Source organism: Trachypithecus francoisi, unplaced genomic scaffold, assembly GCF_009764315.1.
Source record: "Trachypithecus francoisi isolate TF-2019V2 unplaced genomic scaffold, Tfra_2.0 Lachesis_group8, whole genome shotgun sequence".
In the NCBI taxonomy this organism is placed as follows: Eukaryota; Metazoa; Chordata; class Mammalia; order Primates; family Cercopithecidae; genus Trachypithecus; species Trachypithecus francoisi.
Window position 1 is genome coordinate 109,435,488 of NW_022681473.1, and position 13,127 is coordinate 109,448,614.

At 37.4% G+C, this 13,127-nt stretch overlaps 1 protein-coding gene across 5 annotated transcripts in view; it reads left to right on the forward strand.

Moving 5' to 3' along the window:
- Positions 1-13,127, forward strand: part of LOC117079799 (tubulin-specific chaperone cofactor E-like protein) — a 168,285-nt gene that overhangs the window by 60,415 nt on the left and 94,743 nt on the right. For 4 of the 5 annotated variants that reach the window (XM_033203853.1, XM_033203851.1, XM_033203852.1 and 1 more), the window contains one exon: positions 7,346-11,332. The exons of the other annotated variant lie outside the window; for it this stretch is intronic. In XM_033203853.1, coding sequence (XP_033059744.1) covers positions 7,346-7,664 — 319 coding nt within the window. In that variant the 3' untranslated portion in view covers positions 7,665-11,332. Of the gene's footprint in view, positions 1-7,345; positions 11,333-13,127 lie in introns of those variants that run through there. 5 annotated transcript variants of the gene reach the window in all.

Consider the following 13,127-nt stretch of genomic DNA (forward strand, 5'->3'; position numbering starts at 1 on the left):
ACAATATGCAGCAAACCACTAAGATGATGAAACTAAAACAGTGATAGTCTCAGAATAACACCTGAGTTCTAATCTCCACCCTTCAGTTCACTAGCTATGAGGCTTTGGGTTAACAAACTGGGTCTCAATTTTTACATCTGTAAAGTATGTAATAGATGGTTTCTAAGATTCCTTCAACCTGTAAAATGTGATGCTTATGTGTTTTAATAAGTGGAATGTTGGTGACCTTGAGAAAACCTTGAGTAGGTTGTCAAGTCCCAGTTGTAGAATGTTAAGGAGGTTTCTTTGATGTCCCAGGATATGATGCCACACAAAAGTGAGAAAGCATACTATAGCAAGAGACATTAGATAACAGCAGTCAGAAGATGTTTTGAATGTACTTTTGAATCCCTCCCAATGCCTTGGGAAACAAACTCAATAATTTTTTTTTTTTTTTTTTTTGGAGACGGAGTCTTGCTCTGTCACCCAGGCTGGAGTGCAGTGGTGCAATCTCGGCTCACTGCACCCTCCACTTCCCCAGTTCAAGCAATTCTCCTGCCTCAGCCTTCTGAGTAGGTGGGATTACAGGCGTACAACACCACGTCTGGCTAGGTTTTTGTATTTTTACTAGAGGCGGGGTTTCACCATGTTGGCCAGACTGGTCGCAAACTCCTGACCTCAGGCAGTCCACCCACCTCGACCTCCTAAAGTGCTGGGATTGCAGGTGTGAGCCACCACACCTGGCCATATTTTTCTTTTAGTTAATTAAACTTCAAGGTTTAGTTTAACCAAGTGAACCATCTGGGATTTTTCATGTTTTATTTGTTACATTTCTTAAAAAAAGAGATGCATGTATTAGGGATTTATTTTGAAGTAATACAGCATTACCGAGAGTAAAGACTTCAGTTGATTCAATATTTGTCTGCATTTGAGGAATGATTGATTAACAGAATTGTTAACTTGAGACTACTACATAAGCTACCCATGAATACACCTCTAGACAGTTGTAAGGGATAAATAGAGTACTTCTGGGATATTTATGATCCCATTGTGGTGTAGGCACCTGCAGAAAATGTAAATTCCCTTATGTTTCCCTAGGATGCTCCTAAAGATTGTGAATTTGGAGATTTGATGTCCAAATCTGAATGCTTTCTGCCATTGGAAAGTCCCTGATCCTAGACAGAGTTTCATTTTACAATTTCCTAAAAATTATGTAAAATATATACTGTTTAGGGTCATTTATCAGGCTAATCAAACATGAGAACAAACTAATGTTTGTTTTAGGTTTTATAATAAATAGAAACACAGACTAAGACATATGGCAGGAACCTGTAGTCTTTTTCAAATAGTATACCACATCTTCCTATTCTGAAGTCATATATGACTGAATTGTGATTGAGGAAATGCTCCCAGGTCTTGGGAATCAAGAGTGAGGATTGGCAAAATGGAGAAACAGGCATACCTCTCCTAAAAATGACCACTGTGCTACTAAAATCTGCTCTTATGTAATATTAGACAGGTGTGCCATGGACCAGGACCTGAGTGTATGAAGGTTTGCTTATTTGCACTGGGAGTAGAGCTAGCCTGGTTCCACCGCAGATGGCTTCATTCTCTCTTCCTCTCTTTGTTAGTATCACCTTCAACCCCACTCTGCTGGTAGCCTGATTTCTAACTGCTTATGATTCAAAGACCCCTAAAGTTGAAAGAAGCTTTCCTCTCAGTGGGTGTTTTTATTTAACAAGAAGGGGGGAAAAAACACACCAGTTTGCCTGTGGGTGGTATTCTTCACAGGGTTGCAGCCAGCATTTGGTTTCCATTTATCACTGTCAGTTGCCCACGTGGTTATGCTGGCCTTTATGCTGTTTGTAGTAAATTTTGTTTTACTTGTGATTGGCCATTTTTTGTTAGAAGGTCATGGTGGAAAGGACCAGAGAACTTCTGAACATGGCATACTTTACATTTTAGCATTTGATGATTGTAATACATCCTTATCGGTAATATTTTCCAAAGTAGATTTATTTACATTTTGCCCACTTCAGAAGTGGGGCTTATGAATATTAAATACTTGTTAATAGTCAGATGAAGATACTGACTGGTAGAATATAAATTGAAATCATTAATTTCAGAGAATGCTTAGTCAGCAGAAACCATCTACCTCTTCAAAGTATACTTGAGGAAGATGTTGGAACTCATGCTAAGAAAAGCTCAGGTGTACAATGCATGCAGTATAGTCCAGTTTGGATGGACTTTTGGATAATGAATAAAATATATAAGTTGAAAGACTAGGACAGAATTGCTTTCTGAAATTTACTGGACATTTTGTAAAATCATGATTGCTTATATTCACTAATTTTTCCTGCTTAAAGATAAGTGGAAAATAAGAAAATTGGGAGAAAACAGATTATCTCGAAACCATGATTTTTATTTATGTAGCTTTTAAGGGAACATATTCAGTATGTATAGTGAATCACAACTCTAGTACTCTTGCTTCTTTTTTATTTAATAGTGAATATTTCTCAAAGCCCACATCCAAAGCCTAACCCATCTATAAAAGTCTGCTGGCCTTACCTATAAATTAATAAATAAACATTGATTTTAAGATTTTAACAAGTGGAAAGGAAGGTGCAGAAAATGGTAATGGTGACGACACAAAATAAGGTTGGAAAGTTATGAAGGAACCAGATCATGAAGGGCTTTTTATGCTTACTGTATGCGTTTTCTGTTGCTGCTATAATAAATTACTATAAACATAATGGCTTAAAGCAATACCTACTTAGTATTTCACAGTCCTGTGGGACAGAAGTCTAGGCACAGTGTGACTCAGCTGAGTTCTCTGCTTAGGGTCTCACGAGGCCAAAATCAATATGTCAGCAGGGCTATTTTCTGTATCAGAGGTTCTGGAGGAGAATCTCTTTGCAGATACAGTCAGAATGGTGGCAGAATTCTCTTCTTTCTTATACTTTCCATGTGTGCCATCTTCAAACCAGCAATGGTGTGTCAAATTCTGGTGCTTTGACTGTCTCTGACTTCCTCTTTTGCTACTAGTTGGAAACTCTGTTTTTGAAGGCTCATATGATTAGATTAGGCCTACCCAGATATGGGAGCCAAAATTCTGCCTACCACAATCATGTTGAAGAGTTAGGACTTTATTTTGGTGGGTGTTATGTGATTTTAAGTAGAGGAGTGATGGGATACAATTTGTGCTTTATAACAAACCCTGTGGCTATCATAAAGACAAGGATTGTCTTGGGGCCACCCTGAGATCATGGAAAGCCATTAGCTTTTTTAAGAAGAAAGGGCTTTCAGACAGTGAATAAAGTGCTTACAAAATCTGTAGAAGGGCCGGAGGAGCAGACTTAGGCCTCCTCTCTAGGATTGACTCTAGAGTAGTACCATGGAACTGGCCCACCAAGGGCACTGCTCACCCTTTGTAAGGAATCAAGTAAAGGGAAAATTCACAAGCTGCTGTCCCTGGTGCTGATCACATCACTTTAACTGTGATCTGGAGATCAGCAAGCTGCTGCTGGGGTCGTTGACTCTAGAAACAGACTGCTTGAACTGTGTGATCTAGTCATTTGGAAGCCTCTACCCAAACTGTTTCCACACTATATCTACTAGATCTACTGCCTCTCTCCAGGGCTGTGATTGATAGAAGCTAAATCTCATTGGCAAGAGAGTGTGGGAAATGTATTTTTCAGCTTTTCCATCTTGGAAATACGGGAAGGCCTACCAGGAGGAGGTTGAAACAGATATTGAGAAAGCTCATCTAGTTTATGCAGCCACAAAAAATTGTAGCAATCTAGGTTATTAATTATAGTGGCCTGAATTTATAAGGTGAGTGAACAAGAGAAATGCAGATAGATTCATGGGATATGTAGGAAGATGAGTGGGATGTGGTAATTGATTGAATGAGAGAAGTAGAGAAGAGATAGGAGAGAAATAAATAAGAATGACTGTCCACTTTCTGGCTAGGATAATTAGATAGTTCCCAGTGCCACTTACTGAGATACGAAAGACTAGAAGAGAACATGGTTGGGGAGTGGCAGTTGTTTTTGAACATGTTGATTTTGAGAAAACTAAGACTTTAGAGTGTCTGAATTTATAGGTCATTTAATTTTTAGATATACTTACCCATTTATGGAAGATAGGCTAATTTCTGAACGTAGGTCATAATTTTGTGTACAAATATGTTTATGGCTGAGATTAATTCAGTTGGCTACAATGTCAAGTATGAATGAGTCTAGGAGTATACAGTTGTTACTGTGTTTTAGTTTTATATTTAAATAGATTCAGAGCTTATCCCTAGTTTTTTAATCTCAGTGTTGAGTAGTGGGGTTTTGTTTTTGTTTTTTACCAGAAGGACTCATGGTGCTCTATTTCTTAAGTTATTTCTCATTTTAGAATATCTGCTCATTAAGTTTATTTCTGAAAAAAAAAAAATGTGGTGCCTTAGTTCATTTTGTGTTGCTATAACAATACCACAGACTTGGTAATTTATAAAGAAAATAAATTTATTTCTCAGTTCTGCAGGCTAGATTATCCAGTATCAGGGTGCCAGCATCTGGCTATGGCTTTCCTACAGTATTATCCATGATGGAAGGAGGAAGGACAAGAGAGCAAGAGAGGGCTGAACTCACTTTTACCGGGATAACTAGCCGACTCCCTCTATAACACCATTAATCGCTTTATGAAGCCCTTGTGACCTAGTCGCCTCTAAAAGATGCCCCCTGTCAACACTGTTGCACTGGGTATTAAGTTTCCAGCACATGAGCTTGGTGAGGGGGAGCACATTCAAACCAAAGCACTAGGTTAGGTATAATATTTTGGGGCCATTCTTTCTAATTCATTTATTTGGGTCTGTGTTGGTGGTGTTTTGCTCTTCAGTTTGTTTCTTTAGCTCTGCAGTCTCCATTTTCATCTCATTCTACAGTTTATCATTTATCTTTGAGTGCTGGTTTTATATTCAAGTACTTAGTAATTTCTAGACTTTTGAGTTTTGTGGAGTGTTTTCTTTTTCTTCAGTTGTGTTTTCTTTCAGATTGAGTTCTGCCTCTGTCTTTTACTTATTATGTGTTCCTCTCCTTTATTCTTTTTGCTGTGGTATGTGCTCTGTTGCCATTTTGTGTCTCATCATCTTGCTTGTGCTTGAAGTGGTCACTTCTCTTCATGTCATCTCTTTGCTGAAATGTAGTATGAGTAAATTCTCTTTGAACACTTTGACATTGTTTCTTCTGTTACTCCTAGGCAAAATATGAGAGCTAGGGTATTACAATTTTACTTTTCTATAGTCTGAAGGTAAAACATCTCTAGACTTGGGTTCAGTTCTTACTTGACCACTGGGCTCTCCTGTCTTTTCTGAGATTTTGTTAAATTTTCATAACCTAGTTTCAGTTATTTGAACGCATATACTAGGATATGGAGTGGAGAAAAGATACCCCTAGACTTTGAATCATCTTACCTTTTCAGTTTAGAGGCTTGGAAAATTTCCAGTCCTGGCAGCTTTGTGTTTGTTTGTTTTGCTTTGTTTTATTTTGTTTGCCTTTGCTAAAATCCTGACATCCTGAAGTCCCACCTAAGTAGATTTCAATCATTCATATATATATATATATATATATATATGCATTTTTTTTTCTGAGACAGAGTCTCACTCTGTCACCCAGGCTGGAGTACAGTGGCACAATCTCAGCTCACTGCAACCTCCACCTCCCAGTTCAAGTGATTCTTCTGCCTCAGCCTCCTGAGTAGCTGGGACTACAGGCATGCACTACCACACCTGGCTAATTTTTTGCATTTTTAGTAGAGACAGGGTTTCACCATGTTGACCAGGCTGGTCTCGAACTCCTGACCTCATGATCCACCTGCCTCAGCCTCCCAAAGTGCTGGGATTACAGGTGTGAGCCACCGTGTCCAGAAATCTTATATTTTTTAATGAGTGTGTGTGCTTTAAAATAAGCTTCAGAGCAGCAGTAATATAATGTAAATATTTTTGTTTATGAACGTAGAATTTACAAAATGTTTACTCATTTGGTATTTTATTTAGTTCTTGTGACTGTCTTATACAGTAGGAAGGGCAGAAATTATTCCTAATTTTACTAATGAGGAAACTGAGATCCAAAAAGACAGTGAGTTGCCAAGTCACACAGCTAATTATAAAATGGAGTCAAGACCCTGAAGACAGAGCCAGGGCTATTTTTAGCATTCCCTGTTATTCCACTTGTTGGAAATGATTACTTCCATCTCTAAGCACAGGAATCTTTTTTTTTTTCTTTTAAGAGATGGGGTCTCGCTATGTTGTCCATGCTGGTCAAACTCCTGGGCTCAAGTGATTCTTCCCCTTGGGCTTCCCAAGGTGCTAGGATTCCAGGTGCGAGCCACCATACCTGGCCACACTGGTCTTACTGTGTGTTTAATGCACCCACAAACCTTATTATGACACTGATTTTAACTGAGTTAAAACTGAGTTAAAGCTGGTGTGGAGGAGGTAGGGGGATAATTTTGTGTGACTTGTATTCTGATCCTTAATTAAAGTGACTTCACTGTATCTTGGTTTTAATAAAACTAATACTAATTTTTTTCAACATTTTTTCCCTTTCTGATATATAGGAAACTTGTAAGTGTCCCTGATAAAATCAGATCTAGATCCTCCAGGGCTGGCAGTGCAGACAAAATTTTCTCTATGGGAAACATGACCTTTGTGGGCCCTATTCTCATCTCTGTAATTCACTTTCCTCGTGGTGTCTTTTGCTCTGTATTCCTCCTTGATCAAGAAATGTGTATCCCTTATTTACCACTTTTTTCCAAGAATGTATTCTTGATTCTTCCGTAAATTCTGTGTATTATACCTGAAATTAGATTGGAACATTCAAACAAGGCATCTCTGAAAGAGTTAGGTTAATTGCTAACATACAACTACATGCTTTTCTTTATAAGTTAGGGCTTCACTGGGCCTCAGAAACTGCTGGCCTCCCTCCATCTTTCCATCTATTCCCAAGAGATACATGCCTAGATATCTGCACTTCTTGATGATGACATCCAAGAAAGCAAGTTCTACAGAGAGACTGGACTTCTGTTATCTTTATAGTGTCTACTTTTCTAGGTTCCATTTTTTCCTAAACCTATTCTTATGGAATCATTGATTAACAGTAGGCATAGTGACCATCTTCAGGAAAAACGATTTCCCGGTTTTACAGTGGCCTCCCTAGGGTACTCATATTAGGTCACAGAATGCACAGTAGTCATAATGATAGAGTAAGACTTTTTAAAGATGTTGAGCCTAGTAATATTGTTTATCTGTAGTTGGGAAGAAGTCCACAGTACATGTGCGAGTAGTTTAAGCTGACAGTGTTGTTGTTTTTAATCCTTCTAGGTATCATGAACTGATCACAAAATATGGGAAGCTGGAGCCTTTGGCAGAAGTGGACCTAAGACCCCAGAGCAGTGCAAAAGTAGAAGTCCACTTTAACGATCAGGTGGAAGAAATGAGCATTCGTCTGGACCAAACAGTTGCAGAACTAAAGAAACAGTTAAAAACTCTGGTACAGTTACCCACAAGCAACATGCTTCTCTACTATTTTGACCATGAAGCACCCTTTGGCCCAGAGGAAATGAAGTACAGCTCTCGGGCATTGCATTCCTTTGGCATTAGGGATGGAGATAAAATTTACGTGGAATCCAAAACAAAATAACCTCTACCAGCCTTGTGAAAATGTACACATAAGGACTTGTTGCAGGGCATTTGTTTTTAATGTGGTTTTCTTTAGGAGGGAGAAGGTTGTTTTTGTTTTGTTTTGTTCTGTTTAGGTTTGGGAGGGATTTTGTATATTTTTCCCCCTGGAGTGGGTAGGGGCCATTTTTGGTCTTTTCTACCACAGATTTACTTGGCTCAGCCAGCGGAATTGGCCACATTTCCAGTGTATGTGCCCTCTGTAAGGAAAGATGACAAAGAAATCACCAACTTCTTACTGTGTTCACTGGGATTTGCCTGCCACCTGGTTATCATTACTGTTGGGTGCACTTGTGAAGATAACATGAACAGTGCAGCCTCTTAGAAGGATCTCCTAGAGAATTTAAATGGGGAGACAAGGAATCTTCACAGGAAGGGCCAGAACTTCTCTCTCCCGGTTCTTCCTTCCGCTACCCTCCCTCCTTGGCTTTTTTGGTTCAGTTCCATTTTTTTTCATTTTGATGTGTGGTTTACCTAATAGTTTTGTTCTGTTCATAATTCTTATTTCTCAACCTGGGTGATTTTTGTTTTGTTCTCATTTCTCCCTTTTGAAATAATTGAAAGTGTTTTAAGCATTTTTCAACCTGATTCTAATCTCAGGTATGCAGTAAGAAGCTATAACTCTGTTAGAACCTCGAAGAAGAATAGATGTAGAGTGAAAACTCCAGGAAAACTTGCAGTTATTCTGGAAGCACCGGCAGAACAGTCTGATCTCTTTGTATGTTACTAACTCACTTTTAATGTCCCTTGTACGTTATGTCAGCCATTATTTTCATAACGTGAAATATGTCAGATTCTAGAGGTCTTCTGTTTTTGCTTATTGAATGTATTTTCTCATGTCTTTCTTTTTCATTACTTTAAACTATTGGGAAATGAGGCCTGACTTTATAAATAATTCATTAGAGTCCTGGATAAGTGCACCAGGAGAGTTGAGAATTAGCTCACAAACTATCTATGGTGTGTGTGGGGAATGAAGTTGGGGAATGTGGGGGAAGAGCTTATGACTTTCCCACCTGTGTCATCCATTCGAAGACCTTGCTCTTGCACTTTGCATTAAAAGTGGGAAACATTAATCAAAGGGAGCTTTTATGCCCAGGTTTTCCCTGGGGCTTTGTGATGTAATAATTGAACAATTCTTTTGTTTTACATTTCAATTTAGTTGCCTCATAGAAGTATAACTGCCCAATCTATGAGTAAAGTATAAGTGTCAAAACTTCACAATTGCCTCCAAGTCATATTTTTTGCAGAAGCACATTTAAAGCACTTTTCTGTAAAAGCTAGTTCCTTACCTACTTGGAAATCTTTTTGTTTGTTCTTCGATTCCTTTGTTAATCAGATGTAATCCCTTTCTTTAATGTGTATTTTTCTCAGTCCACCATGTTTATGGATGGGAAGCTTGAGAAATACAAGTGTGTAAGTGAAGTATTTTTCAAAGAATGCAATTATCTGATTGCATTTGACCTGTTGACCTTTGTTACATAATTCCACCCCTCCTACAAATTTAATTTTTTTATGAAATTTTTAGGTGACTCTTGTAAAATCTTCATGTATGAGGAGTTGTGTTTATTAATGCTACTTTTTAAATTTTCCTGTGCCATGTGGCAGATGTTTATTCTCTTAATGCACTTCAGGTTTGCTATCTGTAAAGCCTTTGACCCAGGCCTACTGAGTCAAATCGACATTCAGTATAACATTAAAGGTGGAAACCAAAGGGTTTGAGAAAGATGAATAAGGCCTATTCTCCTTCTGCTGCAGACATTATCTTTCAAAATCATAAAAATGAGCAATGGAGATCCAGGCTGAGTATAAACAAGAATAATTATTTTGCAAACATATTTTCCTGACAGACTTTTGGTAGGAAAAAAGTATGGCAACAGTGTCATGAAGATTGAAACTGTAGGTGCTTTGTGTATGTACGCATGAGTGCAGACGAGTTTGAGAGAGAAACAGTGTAATTGAGCCCCAAGCTTTTGTCCGCCTGGGAAACAGATGCATTCTTATTTTTTGAAGTTGTATGACCCTGGACTGTCCCACAGCAGAAGGCAGAACAAACACTTATGTTATGCTTTAATCATAAGTGGAATGGTCACAATTAATAAGATATTTTATATATGGCAAAGTTTTATGAAATGCTTTTTTACTATTAGAGACCTGTTTCTTCTGTTACTACAGAACACAGTGTTTATCAACTGCGGGCATAATTCTTTTATTATACAGTTGCATGTAAAGGGAGCTTCTCATTTAATTCAGTGAATATGGGTATTTTTACGGCATTGTAATTGATGGTTTTAATAATTGCTGAATAATTTTTGATTAAGAGAAAAATGTAATACAATTACTGGTCTTTTAGAGTTACAGGACAGAAGTTAATGCAAAAAGCTATTTAAGCATGTGTACTTATAGATTCATTTGGGTGGCTGAGTAAAGATGCTGCTTTTGAAATAAAATTGGTGCTGTGTAGACACTTGTAACCAAAATTATTTTTATAACAGGACTAAAAGAAGGAGAGAAGAGACCATGGACCTTTGAGTTTACATGTTATGCCTAATTGATTGTCTGCAGCTTATCTGTATTTTAATACTGACTTTGCCCAGATTCAGTGAGAGCATATTATTGACATTATGAGGCAAAATGCTGTCATAGCCGGTATTACTGATATGTTGCTACAGGCACAATGTATAGAACATATCTTTTCTAAAATAGGAATTATTTCCAGTTATGAAAAAGGAAAAGAGTAATAAAGAAAACCAAATCAAAGCCAAGGGATCTTTTCTATGTGTGGATGAATGGCTGCTGAAGTCACAGTAGAAATCAATTTTTGAATTTGAATTGTTGAAATATCCTAGATTGCTTTAAAGGAAAAAATCCAGTCATATATCTTTTTCTATTATTAAGTTTTTGCAACCTTTTGCCACCGTTGCCATAAATACGTAAGAAAGCAGCAGGTAGTATAAGCCCCTTGTTATTAAGACCTTTCAGTTAATATTAAGGCCAAAATGTAACTTGAGTTAGGTATAACAGGACTGAATGCTACAGTGTTTTTAAAAATTTCGCTTATTTTTAAAGAAAGGAAAATTCAGTTCTAACCAGATGTTCCAGCTGTGTTGCTCAACCAGCAGTGGTAGGAGCAGAGAGCACTTGCACTACGAGCTGATCACCATTTGAGGCGTGCAGCTGATAGCTGTTACTAACGCACATGTGAGTGTAGCTTGCTGCATGAAAATGCTAGGCTCTAGGGCATGTAAAACATGAATACAGAATACTAGATTGTTCCAAGTAATGTCATTTCTGTTTATGAATTTGATTTTTCCCTTCATTTCATGTCAAATTGAAAATGCAAACAAACTGCTTTCAAGAACACCCAGAAGCTATCTGTGTTACCAGATGTGTTGTGAACACTCTACTATTTTTCATAGGTGCTTCCTTGAAATATATGTCCATTGTAGTGGTGGAGAGGGACTGGACTCTCTCAGGCTCTTTACTTGCCAGTTGTCTCCTGCAGTTAATGGAAATATATATATATTTTTTTATTTTAGAATATAATTTAAACATGAAGGTCTATTCTTTGCATTTTTTATTAATACATATATATAGATAATCTTTAAAAAAATTAAAATTCAAGTCCATTTTCTCTTTGTGTTCTGATTTTTTTTCTGGAGTGTGGGGTCAAGGTATATTTTTTTTTATATAGCTAAAAATATTCATTGGTTCTGTGGTTGAGTTCTCTGGAGGATTGGCCCAAACTAGTAAAAGTCTGACCATTTTGACAAATTTAATTGGAATTTTGCCAGAGTTGAAAACTACAAAACAAAGATTCATAAGAAACGTGTTATTGCTTTTCTGTTAGCAAAATCGTATACTTCTGACATGCTCTTTATACTGCTTTTTTATCCTTTGAGGATAAACTCTGTCTTAAGATATTTGGCATCACCTTTCATGAGTAAGATTGAAAAATCTCATTTGTTGAAATTAAAATTTGCCAGTTCTTATTCAGGGGCTACTTTTTTCCTTAGAAAAATAGTTTTTTATATGTATTAGAATTCTGTACGTTTGAACCCTGCTTGCTTATCAATAATTTCTTGGTAAGCCATTATGAATTAACCTTGCACCAAGGATTAAAGTCTAAGGACTGTTCTTTATTTCTGTATTTAAGAGACAGAGTTCATTCACTTCTCTTTCAATGCCTCAGAAATACATAAGTATCATGACCTGTTTAAGATTATTCTGCCTGCTATTCAAATTTCAAAGAACTGTAATTTAAGCCTCTGTACTACGTTTTATTTAATTACTATTTAGTGTGAGCTTCTCTGAGTACCTGCAAAGTAGACATGTATCAAGACATCCAGTAACTATTGGACTGGAAAATACTGTGACTTTCTCTAGTTATTAGAATGCATTTAAAACAAGAAGGTTGGCTTTTGAAGTCACATTTCTCTTTCAGTTCTTCTCTGGAAAAGAAGTTCCTATTTGGTCTTTACAACAACCCTACCTACGAGGTTGACACTCTTATCTCCATTTTCTTACTAGTGAGGAAATTGATGCACAGATAGGTTAAGTAATACCAAAAGTTACATGGCTGGTAAATGGCAAGACCAGGATGCAAACCCAAGCAGTTTGGTTGCAGAACCCATGCACTGACAGCTGTAGTGTAGTGCTTACTGCTAAAGTTCCCCAGCACACACCTTTATTGTTAGTCTTCCTTTTCACTGAAAAACTAAAATGAGATGTCCTCAATATCCATTTACTAAATTGATTGGCTCTGTAACAGAGTCACTGATGTGGCTGATAGCTCTAGATCCAGACTGGAATTTGCCCTCATACCATTTCCAGAATTGTGAAATTGTGGTTGGGACGTATCTGTTGTCCTCCCTTCTCCTCTGAAATGCCCTATTGGACACAGGATGGGTATTACTCACAATAATAAATGAACAAGTAATGTGACCCAAGAAGACTGATGATTTGTTTTTTAACCTCGGGACACTCTAGAGCCCTAAAACTGGTTTCAGCAGATAGCCAAAGGTGAGAGAGATCACTCAGTTCCAACTCAGACTTTTATCAAGGAGGCATCATGTTCCAAGTGAACTTAAAATGGTCATTTATTGAGAAAAAAACAATAATTAATGTTCCAGGAGCCTTTATCAAAGGTTTTGTTCTTGGAAAGGATGAGGCAGTCACGCTACTGTTCCTCCTTAAAATTCAAGAGAGAGCCTTGTAAAGAATATAAATATTACTTTAAAAATAGAGGAGACAGCTTTTCTATTATGGTCTGCAAGATCTAGATCTGTTTAAAAAAAAAAAAGACAATGCAATTTCAGTTCATCAGACCATTCTGACTTTCCATCCTTGAATGCTTCTTAGTCACCTAAGTAATACAATTAAGGTGTTAAATAAATAAGAACGAGACTCTGGGAAGCAGGCATCAAAT